This window comes from Nicotiana sylvestris, chromosome 7 (assembly GCF_000393655.2).
Source record: "Nicotiana sylvestris chromosome 7, ASM39365v2, whole genome shotgun sequence".
NCBI lineage: Eukaryota > Viridiplantae > Streptophyta > Magnoliopsida > Solanales > Solanaceae > Nicotiana > Nicotiana sylvestris.
Genome location: NC_091063.1, coordinates 87,707,386 through 87,727,207, shown reverse-complemented (window position 1 = coordinate 87,727,207; position 19,822 = coordinate 87,707,386). Strand labels below are relative to the sequence as shown.

The 19,822-nt window shown below is 40.6% G+C and overlaps 1 protein-coding gene across 1 annotated transcript; it reads right to left on the bottom strand.

Annotated features, from left to right (window-relative positions):
* Positions 1 to 433: 433 nt before the first annotated feature.
* LOC104227148 (BTB/POZ domain-containing protein At1g55760) lies at positions 434 to 3,282 on the bottom strand. Its single transcript, XM_009779314.2, has 4 exons — positions 2,634 to 3,282; positions 1,614 to 1,759; positions 1,406 to 1,524; positions 434 to 1,209 (listed from the first exon to the last, which is right to left on the bottom strand). The coding sequence occupies exons 1-4, from the start codon at positions 2,750 to 2,752 to the stop codon at positions 607 to 609; spliced, it is 987 nt and encodes a 328-aa protein (XP_009777616.1). The 5' UTR covers positions 2,753 to 3,282; the 3' UTR covers positions 434 to 606.
* Between the last annotated feature and the right edge of the window lie 16,540 nt (positions 3,283 to 19,822).

Below are 19,822 nucleotides of genomic sequence, written 5' to 3'. Positions count from 1 at the left end.
TGACCTTGCAAACACTGACTATTTTTGAATGACCAGTCCGAAAACTGGCTAGCCCGTGCTATTTTTACAAATAGGACTATCTAACCCATAACAGAAGGCAAAATCCTGGCATGGACACTAGTGAAAGTTACCATCCGGTATCCAAACCCCACTAATCCGACTACAGCCAGGAGTTTCACCATTAGGACTCGAAATCAAAACCTCAGGTTAAGACTTACGAGTGGAGGGATCTCGTACATTCCACCACAATCTATGTTGGTTTAAACATTCGGCTCTTAACAAAGAACAAATACAAAATGAATTGGGAAATTGCTTCTTGTCTAGTGTAGTTGAGCTACTATTTTCTTTATTTGTACATAATCATCTCATGTTTGTTTTATAGTATTAGGAAAAGATGAATTGCACACACCACATAAGGTGTACAACACATTCATGCAAATTAATCTTTTCGGCATGCTATTAATAATCACCAAATATCAAGATGACGTCCATAAGCCCCAATGGTAACATATGTTTCAGTAAAATCAAATTTATGTACAAGATTGAATATACACAAACCCAATGAACATATGTTACATACTTGCTGAATCAATCTCCAAATAGATATCAGAATCCTTTCCAAGCAGCAAGAACTTCATTGAAGATTTCACCAATGATTTCTCGGTCTGCATACTGCAGAAAGGCATTGAAATCATCTCTTATATCGAATATTTTACCAAACCTCACAAGATACCTCATACAACAGGCCTTCAGCTTTGGTAGTTGATAAAGGGAAGCCGTTTGAAGCCTCTCAAGAACATTCTTCGCGTCAATATCTTCCATTAGACTTTCATGACATGCCTCCTTTAAGTCTGAAAGGTCATATTTATCAGCGGCTCGAAGCAAAGCTAGCCTGTGGATTAAAAATTCTTCATTTTGTATGTTCCCATAAATATAGTTCAGAAAACATTGGCAAGCTTCTATTGACATGTCGGAGATGTTTATGGCAGATAATTCTTTCTCTTTGAGGTCATGGGAGAACATACTTCGGAAGACAGGTGACCTTGCAGCAAGAACAGCACGATGCGCCCCAATACTTCCATCAGAAGCATTGATTATGATGTCTGTGTGAATGCTTTCGGACAACATACGGCCAAGTGATGTCAGAGCAGTAGCATTTGATTGTTTTTCGGTTAATCCTTCAGTCCAGATTGAGCACAGCTCACCACTCTGCAAGTTCACAAAACACAAAATGAACATGAATGAGGAAAACCATGGTAATCTTACAACTCCTTATGTAAGATTGTATTATGGCAAACGTGCTCCTTATGTATTATGGCAAACATGTTGGTAGCAAATGAATTGTATTATGCAAACATGCTCCTTATGTATATATGCACATAAAGAAAAGATGAGGAAACAGTACATTAGGAGCTGCAGTTTTCAGATCAAGGAATTCAACGTCAATAATGAACTTCCCAGTTAAGGGGACTTCAACTGGCCAAACAAAATCGTCGCTACTCTTGATTTGCTTGTCTATAACATCTGCAGATTCCAAACAATATTAATCACCAATTCACAAATTTAGATCAGAATATAAACAAATGAGATTGATGAGTATAAGACAATTTTACCTGGGTGAATCAAAGTCTTGCGATCTCCAGCGGACGAGATTAATCTAATTATAAACGTTGCAATTGGAGGATTGTCTCTTGTAAAATTTGATATCTCTGGGTATAATTTAATGAACAATGTCCTGTTCTTCTCCACAGCTAAGTGCCTTCAATCAAATAAAAAGACTTTTAATTAACATATATACGTACACTCCTTGCTTACTTACTAATGTCACTACCATACATTACTATCATAGTGAGTGAAACCTGAACTGTCTCCCCTTTTCAAGAAATTTGCCAAAAAAATAAATACCCATATTAAACAAAAGAAGAAAGCATACACTGACAATTTTAACATTGCCACAAATCTTAGGCCAGGAGGCAGGGAAAAAAAAGCTATAAATTTATTAATATAGCCTTTACCCCACTTTGTCATCTGTTTTTTGGGTAATAAAACAAAGGCCTAAGGTGATTCAATCAGCTCGAAACAAACAATTGAATTGATTGATGAATTTAAACAAACTGGGCTAAAATTTCTTAGATTCTTGCAAAAATGTGTAACACTAACAGAGACGGATAGAGCATAGCTTGTACAGTTCAACTACACGGAGTATATATGTGGGAGAGAAACTATTACTGTAGTAATCATTTTTACAAATATTAAGTTATTAACCCGTGATATACTACTGCTTGTTCGAGTTTACGTGAAACTATTTCATTTTTGGTCTATTCCAAAAAGAATGACCAAAAACTAAATTTGGAAAACAATCTAGCTTGAACTTACAACTCTAGCCTTAATGAAAAGTTTTTATAACTATACAAATACTCTGATTTAGGACCACAAATTCTAGTTTTTTTTTTCTTTTTTTCGTAAACTCTGTGCACGTCCAAACAGGTTCACGTAAATTGGTGGGGAGTAATGAGTTTAGTGTTTAAGCCGCACTATAACAGCTAAAATTGAAGGCAATTTGTTGGCTGTAATTTGCTCTGTTTGATCAGAATATAAGAAACATAATAAGAATATTAAAAAGAGTGACTGACCAATTCCATTTGCCGATCTTAAAAGGATCGGACTTCCGGTAAGTACAAGAAGCCAAATTGTCGATCCGCCATTGAGCGAGGCGCGGAGTGGTATCAACACGATAAGCAGAATCACTCATCCTAGAAAATACAAGCGCCGCCGTGATTTCATGGATGCAATCGAATAAACCTTCCAACAATAATTCTCCGTGCTTTCCCAGGTTTGCTTTTCTCCCTATTCCTCATACAAAAAACAAAACAATTTTCTCCTCGAATACACTCGCCAAGTTTATTACTACTACTACTACTACTTCATCTAGCTATCTTAAGGGTCGTATTTTTTCAGGGGATGGGCCCAATTGGTTTTCTATAGGTTTCGGACACGTAAGGGTATTTCTTGTTAATGCTTTACGCCATTGATTGTGAAGTTTTGCAGAATGGTTTTTGTTTTAGCTTGAGAAAAAGAAAGATTGTATTTTTGGTGGGGACTGAGAGTTAATTCGCTACAAATTTGTTTGGCTTACACTACACTTCAGGGATGATTGATGGTTGGTTACTCTGTTTATATACAGTCTGCTAGCGTACAGAGTTTAGGATTTTGTATGCAAATGATATTATTTGCATTAGAAGTATTTTGGTTTCTTTTGTGGGTAAAATTGATGGACTCTAGTTGCACATGTGTACGCCTTATGAAAGTAACAGAATGTTTATTTTTATGCTTCTTTCAAGCAAAGTATCTTTGCTTTGAAATATTTCCAACACTTCCATATTTTTAATTCTTTTATTCTTTTCTTTGCTAATGTTTGCTAGATTCTCTCTCTTAATCATTCCTTTTCATTTTTTAAAGATTTTTTGGGCTTATGTCTTTCTTCAAGAAACAGGAGAGGTGGGTTGGATACAAAAGGTTAGCTTCATAGTTCATAGGGAACAGGACGTAGCACTATATTTTCATTAGATATGAATATGTTTCGATAAACAGAATGTTTAAACCTCCCAATGAGATGTTGTTAAAGTTGGGAGGTTGAGCTGCCAAAATCCTCAAAATTTAGGTGACTTTATTACGTAATATTTATGTACTCCCTCCGTTTCATATTAGATGAGGTAGTTTGACTCGATATGAATTTCTTTTTTAAAAAAAAGACTTTTAAAACTTGTGGTCTTCAAAACTTAAGGGGTAAAAGGTTTGTGGTGCCATGATATTTGTGTGGCTATAAAAGCTTTTTTATTAAGGGTAAATGGGTAAAATAAAGAGTTTAAAGTTGAATTATTTCCAAATTTAGAAATGTATCATTTGTTTTGGAACAGACTAAAAAGGAAAATACTCCATCTAATATGAAACGGAGAGAGTAGTAAGTAGTATTATCTTACCTTATGTGGATAATCTGTAATTGACTAATACTTCACTTGTTTTAATTCATAAAACACTCTTTTCATTTCAAGATGTTTTAAAATCTCGACTTTTGCAACTTCCAAGATTAGATATCATTAAAATAATTAAATTTTAAATTTAATGTGATATTTTTTCTATTATACTTTTTTTCTACCAGTACTTTTACTATTTTCTTAAACTATCATATATATATATATATATATATATATATATATATATATATATATATCTTTAATTCGTACGCAGACAAATAGTCGTACAAATTTGAAACGGAAACGGGTCAAATAGTTTTGTGGTCCATTACAAACATGTTTTTAGTTGTATAATCTTACCTCTTTTTTTAAACAAGAGATTTACTTTTACACGTAAATGATCTTTCTTTTATACATAAGAAATTTAAAAAGATAATTTTCTTAAATTCAAAATTATAAAGGGGCGTACAAATATCACGAAACGAAAAGGGTATGTGTTTCACATTGCAGACTATTGTATTTGAACATCCAAATATTGGGTTTCTTTATGCGTAGATTGCTCCGCTTAAACCAACTATTGCATTTGACAGGCACTTGGTTGGATGGGTTGTTGGGGGCTGTAAAAGCATGAACCATATGTCAAAGGCTTGATCTGAATAAACAAGTAAACATGGTATATTGTCTTTAGTATTTGTTTAAATTATTACACACTGTTAACTTATTATAATGATTAATCAGATATTTGAGTAGAGGATTGCTTTTTAAAAACATCACTTTCTCATTAAATATTGAAGAAAACTTACGGACGTCTTTAGAGAGAGCAGCCTCTGTTTGTCTAACTTTTATTGCTAAAACCGAGAATGTAAAGAACTTATTAAACGAAACTTGAATAAGCCCACAAGTATAATGGAATGTGTGTATTCTTTTTTTTTTTTTGGTACAGAGAATTTGTTTATTCGGTTACTTACTAAAATTGTAAAATAAAAAACTTTTCCTAAAATTTAGGAGCTCAAAATCAAATAAGTTATGTTTGACTCAAAAGATATTAAAATCTTTTTGAACAAATCAATCAAAGATGAAGGGGTAAATCTTAGCTGAATATAATAATCTCTAGAAAGAAGAATAATAGATAAAGAGAAGATGAACGTTAAGTTTCTTTTCATTCAAGAATCATAATCTTTCCAGGGTCCTACCCCCTGTTACAAGGTTATTGTCCCCTTTTATACTAAGAGAGAAGCTCTTCTAAATTGTAAAAGACAAAATATAAGGAATATTCCTAATGTCCCCTAATGGGCTTACACTATTACAAGGGTCGTACAATCTCTTCTTTGCCTTAAGGTCGTCTCCCTCGGGACGCCGACTCAAAGAGACCCTGTCGTTTGTCGTACTCGTCGTTGGTCATGGTTGGTCAAATTTGGACACTTACAGTTAGTCCCTCCGCTTATCGGGGTTGCAACCGGGTGCGTCCTCGATGAGCGGACTTCATGCGTTCTTATGGAGAAATTTGATCCGTTGAAACGTTACGACGTGGTCAACGAGGGACGGTCAGCGTGTTCAGCAAGACATCGAGTGATACACTTTACCGGGAAATGATGTCAGCTTCACGTGCGTCATCATCACGTAGGTTTTCGAGGCAGGAATTGATGGTTTGATGCTTCGATTCTTGCGCTGCTTTGTGACCTGCCGCCTCGATTTTGGCGCCACCTAACCCTATAAATAGGTGAAGGGTTTGTTTTTTCGAAATTTTTTAGCCATTTCACTCTTGATAACTTCTTTCACTCTTCCTAATTTGCTCTCATATCCTTTTGTTTCTTCTTACGTTCTTCATTCGAAGCTTCTTCTTCCTTCTCCCTTCTTCCTTTTGTGTTGATATTCCTTTGAACGATATTATGCCGAGGTTTCGTCGTTCTCGTGAAGAGGTTCCTGAAGCCACACCGTTGTCCACGACGCCCCCTTCTGGCGGCAAAGATACGGTGGTAGAAGAGGGTGACAGCCTTCCTATGGTGGAGGAGTTACTACCGAGGCATCCCTTATCCCGGAGTGACTTCCTCAAAGACCCCCTCCTACTCCAGACCCCGTATTTTCTGAGATGGAGCAAGTTCATATCGATGCTCTTCGTGCAAAGTATGGCATTCCCGCTCATGTAGAAATGGTTCCGATGGGGAGAGATTACGTGGATGCCCACAGACCTAGGTACTGTGCTTTCTATGAGTACCCTTTCATGATCGGCTATACTCTTCCTCTCTTCCTCTTAGTGAAAGAATTCTGTAGGTTCTACCAAGTTTGTCTAGAACAACTTTTGCCATATACGTTCAAGGTACTTCTGCTGCTGACCAAGTATGCGAAGTTGGCGGAGTGCAATGTTTTTGTCCACCACCTTTTGCACATGTTCACGCCCGGCTTCCACAGGGGTACCATGGTGCATTTGAGGCTTTATGGCACGAAAGGGTTGGTGGTTGGGACAGATTACCGGGCAAGCAGCAAGTTTTGGCACAAGTACTTCTTTTTCAAAACCGAACATGTCGTTTCTGATTCTGCCAGGTTCCCGGAGCGATGGAATGAGACTCGTAAGTGTCACCACTCGTTTTACTCTTCATTCGTCTGTATTTATTTTAAAGTTTGTTTTCTTCCTATTTCGCAGCTCTAGGACATCCGCCTCGCCCTATTGCGGATATCAAGGGTTGGGTAGCCCGTTTGTTGCCTCATGCAGCAGAGACTCGTGATTGGCCCACCTTCGTGAAGCGTTACTGCCCTAGAGTCTCTTCTGGTAAATATTTTCCTTACCACTTCGTTGGCCGTATGACCTTGTTTATTAATACGACCCTTCGTGATGACAGGTCGTGGAGCTTCCAAGCGAAGGGAGTCGGTCCCTGCATTTCGTCAAGCCATTGCTGTCGCAGACGCACAATTTGTTTTGAGTGAGTCTGTTCGAAAGAGCCATCCCCAACCTATTTAATTAGAGGATCCCTCTCGAGTCGTGGTCATGAGGGAGAAGGCTTCTTTCGTACCGGCTTCACATCCTTTGGACGAGTCCTTTAACGGGGACGAGCTGCTATAGAGAAAAAGGAGAAGGATAGAGCTTGAGAAGGGCGTGGCCGGAGACGCTGACAAAAGCAGGACATCGCAGACGACACCCGTGCCCACTTTTATGGCTGATGCTATCTTGTCAGGGAGATCTCCCCGAGTGGAAGGAGCTTACCTAAGAGCTGGCTCGGTGTGCTCAGCTGAGGGCGGCGTATCATCCAATGTTGGAGGTCGTCGTGTTGAGGGTGACGACTCAGGCTTAAATGTCAACCCAGAGGATGTCAATGAGTTCGTAGGTCGCCATACTCATGTGGAGATCAGAACGGAAGGGTCTGATCATCACATAGTCATTCTAGGGGGCTACAACTTGCTGCTGAACTGCGAGCAAGTGGCGTCTGCTCTAGCTCCTCTATGTGCTGCCCCTGAGAACGAGGTGCTTAGGGCGATGAGTGACGTGGAGTTGTCTCAGAAAGTTGCCGGTATGACTTTGCAGGTAGGTGCCTTTCCTTCCCTTTTCGTCGTTGGGTTTGTATGGTGATCGTCGTTCTGCATTTTGTTTCTAACTTCTTCCTTTTTTGTTAGACCCTCGTCATGGAGATTGAGCGAGAGCGTAGGGAGAGAAATAGGACTGGTCTTTATGAGAAGATATCATCCAAATATCAACAGTATCGTGCTAAGCATCGTGCGATGGTCGATATTTATCATCACGACCCTGACTTTCAGTTGTTTCGTGAAGGGCTCAAACAACGGGAGGACCAACTGGAGCGTAAGATCGAAGAGTTGGAGGAGCGGGATGATGAGCTCATGAAGGTTGTTGCTCGCAATAGTGAGCTCGGGGCTTCCCTTGAGGTGAATGATGACGAACTTGAGTTGAGTAGGGGTGATGGCCAAAAATACCGACTTACAGGCAAAGGTGCCCCGTTTGACCACTGAGTTGAATGCGAAGGCAGCAGAGGTAGAGGGGCTTAAGGGCGAGTTGAGCGTCGGTATTGATAAGTTGGCGGCAACCGTTTCTGGAATCACATCTTTGGAGAATGCCCTCCGCGTTTGCAGGTCGGAGCTGGCTGAAGAGAAGAAGGCCTCTGGCCATAAGGTTGCAGAGCTCGAGGGGCGTGTCAAAGAACTGGAGGCGGAGCTGGCTGTGTTAAATGGACAAATGGCCTTACTGAGGGTGGAGGATGCAAGTCGACGTTCTCAGCCTTCTACGTCTCGCGCCTCAACCAATCTGGTCGTGCCCCGTCATTTATATAAGTTATGGGTCTATGCAGAGGCTCGACTTGATGTGTATAAGGCTTTTCATGCCGAGAGAAGGGCTACTAAGGTGGAGCTTCAAGCAGTGCACACCGAATCTCGTGTAGCTCATGAGGCATGCGGGTACGACTCCCTCACACCTGATGGGGATGACATCAACTCTAATGATACGAACCGCCTTGCTTCGGATTTGTGGTACGAAAATGCTTACCCCATCGGGGATAATGTGTAGTCTTTGTTTGCACTTGCTTTTTTTGGGGTTTTTGGGGGGGGGGGGGGGAATACTTGGGTCCGTTTGTAAAGGCAAGTGTGGATAATATTTTGATGTAATGTAAAATTTATTTCGTCGATTTATTCTTTCTTGCATTTATCGAACCCATGTTATCGTTGATGGCCTTGGCCATTGGGATGTTGCTTCGAACTGTCGTCGAAGTAGGATCCCATCGTAGTTCGAACGAGGTCAAACTCATGTTATTGTCGATGGCCTTGGACATTGGGATGTTGCTTCGAACTATCGTCGAAGTAGGATCCCGTCGTAGTTCGAACGAGGTCGAACTCATATGATTGTCGATGGCCTTGGCCATTGGATGTTGCTTCGAACTGTCGTCTAAGTAGGATCACATCGTAGTTCGAACGAGGTCGAACTCATATTATTATCGATGGCCTTGGCCACTGGGATGTTGCTTCAAACTATCGTCGAAGTAGGATCCCGTCGTAGTTCGAACGAGGTCGATCTCATATTATTGTCGATAGCCTTGGCCTTTGGGATGTGCTTCGAACTATCGTCGAAGTAGGATCCCGTCATAGTTCAAACGAGGTCGAACTCATATTATTGTTGATGGCCTGGGCCATTGGGCTGTTGCTTCGAACTGTCGTCGAAGTAGGATCCCGTCGTAGTTCGAACGAGGTCGAACTCATATTATTGTCGATGGCCTTGGCCATTGGGATGTTTCTTCAAACTGTCATCAAAGTAGGATCCCATCGTAGTTCGAACGAGGTCGAACTCATATTATTGTCGATGGCCTTGGCCATTGGGATGTTGCTTCGAACTGTCGTCGAAGTAGGATCCTGTCGTAGCTCGAACGAGGTCGAACTCATATTATTGTCGATGGCCTTGGCCATTCGGATGTTGCTTCGAACTGTCATCGAAGTAGGATCTCGTCGTAGTTCGAACGAGGTCGAACTCATATTATTATCGATGGCCTTAGCCATTTCTTGTTGGAGATTTGATCGTATTCCCGTAGGAAGACATGTCGACTTTGTTCATGCAATGGAGGTTTAATTATATACTTGTAAGAATCACATGTTGACTCTGCACATACAATGGAGGTTTGATTAAATTCTTGTGAGAATCACATGTTGACTATGCACATACAATGGAGATTCGATTATCTATATCCAGTCCCTTCATTGCTTCGCTCCAGAGATCATGTCGACCGCTCGAGGTAATGAACAACACTGCGATCTCAAGGACGTCTCCCTTGCTGCCTCGTTAAAAACCTCCCCGGGAAAACCCGATTGGGACAACACCCGGGTGAGGGAAAAAAAGTACGACTTAGGTGACACCTTCTTTTAGAAGTGGAAGTACTTGAGATGGGCGACATTCCAGTTGTTTTGGAGTAGTTTTCCCTCCATTGTTTCTAACTGGAATGCTCCTTAGTTCGCTGCAGCTATGATTTTGTATGGTCCGTCCCAGTTCGTTCCCAATTTTCCCTCATTAGGGTCTTTCGATGCTTGTGTTTTAGCCTTGAGGACGTAGTCTCCCACTTTGAGTGGTCGCACATTGGCTCTCTTGTTGTAGTATCTTTCTACTTGCTGGTCCTGGGCTACCATTCTTATGTGGGCCATGTCTCTCCGTTCTTCGACTTCATCCAGATCTTGTAGCCTACTTTCGTCGTTGCTGGGTCCGTTCTCGTTGGAGTATCTCAAACTGGGTTCTTCGACCTCGACGTGTATGACTGTGTCAGTCCCGTAGACCAGTATATATGGCATTTCTCCTGTGCTGGTTTTTGGCGCAGTGCGGTATGCCCATAATACTTCCGGTAGTAGTTCAGGCCATAGCCCTTTAGCATCTTCAAGCTTCTTTTTCAATATATTCAGTATTACTTTATTGGAGGATTCGGCTTGACCATTGGCGGCAGGGTGATATGGCATGGAGATTATTCGTTTGATGTGCCATTTTTCGAAAAACTCACTCGTTCTCTTTCCGATGAACTGAGGTCCGTTGTCGCTGCTAATTTCTTTGGGGATGCCAAAATGACATATTATGTTTTTCTATATGAATGCGATGACCTCCTGATCACGTATTTGAGTGTATGCACCTGTTTCCACCCATTTAGAAAAGTAGTCAGTTAAAACCAAAAGGAAGCGTACATTACCTCGTCCTACTGGGAGGGGGCTGACTGTGTCCATTCCCCACTTCATGAATGGCCATGGCATAGTGATTGAATGAAGGAGTTCCCATGTTTGATGTATCATAGGGGTGTACTTTTGACATTGTTCATATCTCCTGACATTGTTCGCGACTTCTTTTTTCATGGTGGGCTAGTAGTACTCGGCGCGGATGAGGCATCAGACGAGGGCACGGTTTCCCATGTGGGCGTTGCGGTGCCCTTCGTGTACTTCTTCCAGTACTCGCCTTGTTTGATTTGGCCCAAGACATTTGGCTAGGGGGCCTCCAAACGTTCTTTTGTAGAGATCACCGTTTATGAGGCTGTATCGAGTTGCTTGTACCCGGAGTTTTTTGGCTTCTTTTTTATCTTGTGGGAGCATTCCATCCTACAAATATGCTACGAGGCAGTTATGCTAGTCCCAAGTTAAGTTAATAGAGTGTAACTCGACGTGGTCTATTGCGGAATGGAGGAGGGTGACCACGTTTGCTTTGTTGATATTTTTGGTAGCCGCAGCTAGTTTGGCGAGGCCATCCACTTTGATATTTTGCGCCCTAGGTATTTGGTCGAGGCGGCATTCATCGAATTCTGGCAGTAGTTTGTGGATTTCCGACCGGTACTTTTATAGTCTCTGTTCTTTGATTTGGAAAGTCCCAGGGACTTGGTTCACCACGAGTTGAGAGTCACAATGGAGGACGAGTCGTCGAGCGCCATATTTGAGGTCTAACTTCAAACCTGCAATCACAGCTTCATACTCGGCCTCGTTGTTAGTCATCTCGAGGCATCGTATGGATTGGCAAATACTTCGCCTGTAAGGATTTTGAGGACGAGTCCCAGTCTCGATTCCGAGGCATTAGAGGCACCGTCGGTGTGGGGGACCTAGAGGTCGGTATGTGTGGAAGTGTGGAGTGCTTCCTGGTCTACCTCGAGCAATATTTTCGTGCTGAAATCAGCGACGAAGTCGGCGAGCACCTGCGACTTAATGGCAGTTCGCGGTTGGTACGTTATGTCGTGCTCGCTTAGTTCTATGGCCCACTTGGCTAGTCTACCCAATAGTTCAGGTTTCTGTAGGATACCTCTTAGAGGGAAGGTTGTCACCACCTTTATGGGGTGATACTGAAAGTACGGTCTAAGCTTCCGTGAAGCTATGACCAATGCCAGAGCTAGTTTTTCAAGGTGAGGGTACCTTGTTTCGGCATCGATTAAGGTTTTGTTGATATAGTAAGTTGGAGATTGCATACCTTTATCTTCACGAACCAAAACTGTGCTTACCGCAACTTCGGAAACTACTAGATACACAAGTAGACATTCACCTGGGTCTGGTTTGACGAGTAGTGGTGGCGAGGATAGATACGTTTTCAGTTTTCTCAGGGCGTCGATGCATTCTTCGTTCCATTGCAGCCCGTCGTCTTTCCTTAGCACATTTAAGAATTTGTGGCATCTATCCGAGGATCGTGAAATGAACCTTGATAGGGCGGCTATTCACCCTGTTAATTTCTGCACCTGCTTTTTGCTGGTCAGTATCTCCGGTATTGTATCGATGACCCTGATTTGATCCGGGTTGACCTCGATTTCCCTTTGTGACACTAGGAAACCAAGGAATTTTCCTGAAGTTATGCTGAAGGCGCACTTTTCAGGATTCAGCTTCATCCTGTACTGCCTTAATATCTCGAAGGCTTCCTTCAGATGACCAATGTGATCCTCTTTCTTTGTCGACTTCACTAGCATGTCGTCGATGTAAACCTCTATGGTCTTATCGAATTGTTCTTTGAACATTTTGGTGACTAACCTTTGATACATGGCCCCTACATTCTTGAGCCCGAACGACATCACCTTATAGCAGAACGTTCCTTGATGAGTGATGAAAGTGGTCTTTTCTTGATATTCTTCAGCCATTAGAATTTGGTTATAACCGGAATAGGCATCCAAGAAGCTCAGCAGTTCGTGCCCCGCTGTTGCATCGATAAGTTGGTCGATGTGAGGTAATGGAAAAGAGTTCTTCGGACATGCTTTGTTTAGATCAGTGAATTCAACACATATTTCCCATTTCCCATTCTTCTTTTTGACCATGACCACATTGGCGACCCATTGGGGGTATTTCGATTCTCTGATGGACCCGTTGGCGAGTAATTTATCAACCTGATCGCTGACTGCCTCATTGATTGCGACATTGAACTTTCTCCTCATTTTCCGTACCGATAGATAAAGTGGATCGACATTCAGCCTGTGTGTGGCGATATCCCTCTGAGTGGGAAAAAGCAAACAGATCGACGTTGTTAGTTAAAAACTCACGATACTTACCTGGCTCCGAGAGGTTGTGTCCAACATAAGCCTTTTTGGTGCTATTGGTGTTATCCAATTGGACGGGATCGAGATTTTCTATGGTTGCCTTGCAAGCTTCTACGATGTCCGGGTCTTTGATGGCCTCTACTTGTACATCGGGTTTGGTTCCCGACCTGGTTGATTGCTATGCTTCCGCACTTGCCCCTTTTAGTTATTTTGTATGTGCGTAATCTTGGGCGATCTGGTAGCATTCTTGGGCGGTACGTGGCTTGCCTCGGATGCTGAATATCCCCCATGGGGTGGGAGATTTTATTACTTGATAGAAGCTTGAAGGGAAGGCTCACATGGCGTGTATCCATAGTCGTCCTATTATGGCATTGTAGGCCGTTTCCTGGTTCATGACGTGGATTGTCGTTTCCAGGGTAACCCCTCCTTCCAGGACAGGTAGCACTATTTCTCCAGATGTCCGCTCTACTGCATCATTAAAACCCGTTAGTGTTATGAAACGCGGTATTATTTTATCCTCAAGCCTCATTTGTATGAGAACTCGTGGGTGAACAATAAATGCGCCCCTTCCGTCATCCACCATTACTCTTTTTACATTGATATCTGTGATGCGTAAAGTTATAACTAAAGCATCATAGTGAGGGAAAGACAAACCGTCGGTATTTGACTTATCGAAGATGATACTATCTTCGAGGTTGTCATACCGTTCGTGGGCGACTGTCCGTTTGAGTTTAGGTGTGGTAAGGTAATGTATGTTTAATTTGTCGTAAGGTAATTGACATCAGTCCAAGGAAAAGATTATTTGGAGATTATAAGGATTATAAGTAATGAGTAAATTTGTGAAGGTGAGAGGGTAAGTAATATCAAAGAAAATGATTTTTTTCGAAGTTTGGCATGTTGGGATAAAATATGGCTCGAGCTAAAATACTCGGTATTTATGGACTAGTACCATACAAGATACCACATGACCATAATAGTAAGGTGTATAAAGTATGTAAAAAGTGAGTAATATTTTAAGTAAGTGGGAATAATTCTCAATTTTTCGGGTAATTGATTAATTACCGGGTAACAGGACATTACCTAGTTAATTAATAAGTGGTGATGGATTATTTGAAGTCTTGGATAAGATAAGCTTGCCAAAAACATGACAACCCCTCTCTTTCATTTAGTGACTAAGCCTTTAGATCATTGTGTTAATAAGACACTTGTGAGCAAAGTTAAGCTTAAGAGATTGTATGTTCCAGTTACGCTAAGTGTCACCCTCGCGAGTAAGGGAATGTGTCATCCTTGGTACAGGAGGATTGCTACGAGGCGAGTAAGGATCATTGATGTTGAGAAACAACGCCAAAGTTGAAGAGGTAAAACATCTATAGGTAGATCCTTGTGGCTTCAACTTTTAGTACACCCCTAAAGGGGGGGAATGGAGTGATGTGGCATTAAGTCAGAATTAAGTGGTTTTAGTGACTATGGAATGGTAAAGGAAGTAAAGGTTCCTGCCCGAGCTGTTTTTAATAAAGAAGGATCCAGTGCGAGACGTAAGTTAAGAAAAGGGAAATAACCCAAGAAAAGATGAATCGTATAAGTGCACATATAAAGCCAGGGTGATGCAGGCTGCATGACAGGAGGTAACAAAAGTTGCAAGATTAGGAAGATTTCGACCACAGGACATGATATGAGGAAAACGACTAAAGGGGGGAATACCCTAGACTTTGAATTTATTCACAGAGCAACTGCTTAAATGACAAGAAGAGTATTAAGGTATTCACAAGAGTTATAAGTTACGAAAATGATAAGAGCACCAGTCGACATTCGAGGACGAATGTTCCAAGGGGGGGGGGAATGATGTTATGCCCCACAATATTACGTCGATATTTCGTTCGGCAGTATTATATTACGACATTGTTACGCTTCGCAGTAATAAGTTACGATAATGTTGCACCCTACAGTAATGTACGTTGTATTTGTCGTAAGGTAATTGACATCAGTCCAAGGAAAAGATTATTTGGAGATTATAAGGATTATAAGTAATGAGTAAATTTGTGAAGGTAAGAGGGTAAGTAATATCGAAGAAAACGATTTTTTTCGAAGTTTGGCATGTTGGGATAAAATACGGCTCGAGCTAAAATACTCGGTATTTATGGACTAGTACCATACAAGATACCACATGACCATAATAGTAAGGTGTATAAAGTATGTGAAAAGTGAGTAATATTTTAAGTATGTGGGAATAATTCTCAATTTTTCGGGTAATTGATTAATTACCGGGTAACGGGACATTACCTAATTAATTAATAAGTGGTGATTGATTATTTGAAGTCTTGGATAAGATAAGCTTGCCAAAAACGTGGCAACCCCTTTCTTTCATTTAGTGACTAAGCCTTTAGATCATTGTGTTAATAAGACACTTGGACAATATCCTGCAAATACGTATTTATCTTTTGGAGCATATGTCTTGTCGATAACTTGCTGTCTTAGGACATGTTTTTGGATGGCTATATTTAGCCCCATACAACACTAATTGAGCCTTCAAGGTTCAAAATAGATTTGGAAATTGATTTTCTTGGACTCTTTCGTTACCCTCTTTGTTATGTTCATATAAAGGTGCCATATATAGCATATATGGATTACTTAAGTGTCTGAAGAAATTACTTGATGCAAATAATAACATACAACCAGAAAGAGATATATGGTGTGATTTTTGGCGGACAAGAATTCAACCGGCTTAAGTTATCTAGTGTTAGCAAAGGAAGTTTGGACAAGAACATCTGGAATTTCATAAAAGGCTTCATATTAAAATAGCAACGTGAGTTCTTGGTTAGTAAAGGAACTCTTACGAAATTATATTGTGTAATCCTAGCAGGATTTTGTGATTTTAAGAGAGCACGGTACAATCTTTCCCAAGAATATCATACGAATTTTTTCCTACTCTAGGTATGTTAAGGCTAAGCTCTTCTTTCATTTGGCATGATCTCGTCATTACATTCATATCCCGAAATTTACGTATATTTTGCTAGTCTCACAAATTGCGTATATTTTTCTAGTGTTGTAAGTTATAATATTCTCCTTATCGGGATTTCATATTCAGTTGAGTATTTTCTTCTTATAGTCAAGAGAGCAGAAAAGTTTATATATATAGTATTAAAAGTATTTTCATTACTATCGAGCTATAATCGATGGGCAGGCCCCTATTGGGCAACCTCTGATTAGATGGCAAGTTATATACCGAGTCTACTGTAGCCGAGCGCTTATGAGAGAGCCTAGTTGGTCGAGATATAGAGCCTAGTATGGCCGAACGCGTATGAGCGAGCCTACTACGACAGAGAAGTTATATATATATATATACCGAGCCTACTGTGGCCGTGCACGTATAAGCGAGCCCAATTGGTCGAGATACAGAGCCTAGTATGGCCGAGCGCTTATGAGCGAGCCTACTACGGCAGAGCAGATATATATATATATATGTATACCGAGCCTTATAGGGCCGGACAACTATTTTACTTACTATATTGAGAGAATTGAGTCAGTATCAGCAGGTAAGCATATCTTTAGATTATCTTTGATTTCCAGCTACTTGCAGTTATTATATTATCAGTTCAGTTTCAGCTTTCAGTATATTGCCTTACATACTCAGTACATTATTTCTTACTGACGTCCCTTTTGTGGGGGCACTGCATTTCATGTGTGCAGTTCAGACAGACAGACAAGTAGGCCTCTTCAATAAGTGTTGCCCGAGCTCAGCTTGATCGGTAAGCTCCATGCCTTTCGGAGTTTCCGGGTCTAGAGCCTTATGTATATCTTGTATATATATGTATATATGTCATGAGTAGGTCGGATAACTGTTCCGATCATAGTATATCCATTAGTAGAGGCTTGTAGACATATCTTGTCAGTTAGTGTAGTATGTTGGGCTTTCAGGCCTTGTATGTATATTTGGTTGGTTTGTTAGTTGTAATAAATATGACGGTCTTGTTGGCCAAGATTTATATTCATATTTAGTCAGCATTCGTTGTCGTCTTGCAATGTGGCTCATGGCCAAAAGTATGACATCATATGTTCAGAATCCCTTAGTTGCAAGTTGGTACGCAAGGATAGGTAAGGCACTGGGTGCCGGTCTCGCTCCCCCAAGTTTGGGGCATGACAAAAGTGGTATTAGAGCAGTTCTGTCCTAGGGATTTTACAAGCCGTGTCTAGTAGAGTCTTGTTTATAGGTGTGTCGTGCACCACACTTATAAGCAGGAGGCTACAGGGTATTTAGGATTGTCCCTCTTTCTTCCTACTCTAGATCGTGTGGTAGAGCTCAGTTGTAGGAACTCAATTTCCTAAACTCTATCTTACTTATAGTACGACGATACCTACATCCAAAAAGACGGTTGGTAAGAGAGATAGTTGTGGTAGAGCTGAGTCAGAGGAATTGGATTTTTGTAAGATGCCTACGACAAGTAAATATGAGGTCTTTAGCAGATCATGGGTGTACTGAAATGGGCAAGCTTGCTGATAAGAAGCCTTAAGGCAAGAATGCCTATCCATCTTTATGGTGAAGGACAATGAGAGATTAAGAAGATAAGTACAAGTTTCGTCAAGTAAAAGGAGCAAGGTGAAAAAAGGTACGAGGTACCTAGTTAATGAAGGTTAACAACATTTATAATTGAGGCAGAGGAACATAAGCTTCTTGAGTTATATTTAATAGTAATAGAGGTATATATAATTGGTCACACCCTTTCCAGATAAGTCCTATGGTGGTTAACAAAAGTAGTATAAGAAGAGATGATGGATGAATGAATTACGTCAGTTGACATTTACGTAGGATATTGCAAATGTGTTAATAGATCTCTTTATGAGACACCTAGATGGTGAACTCTAAAGTAGTACAACCAGATAAGAGTACCACAAAGACTTTCACTATAAGCCTTGATGGGATAAATATTACCTTAGTGTGGCTCGCGTCCCTAGTAAAGCGAAAACGTTAAGCAACTTGAAGAGCCACTGGATGGAGCCAAGGAAATCTAAAAGCGAAAAAATGTCGTATTGAAGTTTTCACAAGAAAAGGGATATGAAGAAATATTAGCAGAGAGATAAGGAAGCATTATGAATAAGGTGTGATACATTGATGAAAACGGTAGAGTGTTACATAACCTATTGTCAAATGAAGGAAGAGACGAAAGGTGATGAGCCTTAAGACAATAAAAGAATATAGGCCATAAGGTCATATCCCCATTTTGAGAAATAAGTTCGCAACTCTAACGCGATTACCAAGAGGAAAATTTAGACCCAGAGTAATAGAAATTAATATGGACTGGTGAACAAGATAAACTAAATATGAATTAGGAATTGAGTGATTTGATAATAGTCAACATGTTGAGAATTTCAGATCATGTTCCGGCAATAATAGGACGGACCACAGAAGGAGATTCATGATGAATTCAGAGAATGGTCATTCAGGGAGACGTTTCCCTAGAGTAAGCAATATGAGCAAAGTTAAGCTTAAGAGACTGTATGTTCCAGTTATGCTAAGTGTCACCCTCGCGAGTAAGGGAATGTGTCATCCTTGGTACAGGAGGATTGTCGCGAGGCGAATAAGGATCATTGATGTTGAGAAACAACGCCAAAGATGAAGAGGTAAAACATCTATAGGTAGATCCTTGTGGCTTCAACTTTTAGTACACCCCTAAAGGGAGGAATATGGAGTGATGTGGCATTAAGTCAGAATTAAGTGGTTTTAGTAACTATGGAGTGATAAAGGAAGTAAAGGTTTCCGCCCGAGCTGTTATTAATAAATAAGGATCCAGTGCGAGACGTAAGTTAAGAAAAAGGAAATAACCCAAGAAAAGATGAATTGTATAAGTGCACCTATAAAGCTAGGGTGATGCAGGCTGCATGACAGGAGGTAACAGAAGTTGCAAGATTAGGAACATTTCGACCACAGGTCATGATATGAGCAAAAAGACTAAAGGGGAGAATACCCTAGACTTTGGATTTATTCACAGAGCAACTGCTTAAATGACAAGAAGAGTATTAAGGTATTCACAAGAGTTATAAGTTACGAAAATGATAAGAGCACCAGTCAACATTCGAGGACGAATGTTCCAAAGAGGGGGAATGATGTTACGCCCCACAATATTACGTCGATATTTCATTCGGCAGTATTATATTATGACACTGTTACGCTTCGCAGTAATAAGTTACGATAATATTGCACCCTGCAATAATGTACGTTGAATTTGTCGTAAGGTAATTGACATCAGTCCAAGGAAAAGATTACTTGGAGATTATAAGGATTATAAGTAATGAATAAATTTGTGAAGGTAAGAGGGTAAGTAATATCGTATAAGTTCGCCAAATTGTTTGACTCAAAAAATATTATAACCTTTTTGAATAAATCAATCAAAGATGTAGGGGTAAATCTTAGCTGAATATAATAATCTCTAGAAAGAAGAATAATAGATAAAGAGAAGATGGACGTTAAGTTTCTTTTCATTCAAGAATCATAATCTTTCCAGAGTCCTGCCCCCCATTACAAGGTTATTGTCCCCCTTTTATACTAAGAGAGAAACTCTTCTAAATTGTAAAAGACAAAATATAAGGAATATTCGACGGAATATTCCTAATGTCCCCTAATGGGCTTACACTAATACAAGGGTCGTACAGTCTCTTCTTTGCCTTAAGGTCTTCTCCCTCGGGACGTCGACTCAAAGAGACCCTGTCGTTTGTCGTACTCATCGTTGGTCGTGGTCGGTCAAATTTGGACCCTTACAAGTTATTTTCAGTTTAATTATGTGTTGAACATAGAGCCGTCAAAATGGGCTTAGCCCGTGAGGCCAGTCCAACCCAGCCCGCTACTTGGGTAGGGTTGGGCTAGAATTTTTTGAGCCCATTTAAAGCTGAGGCTTATCAGCC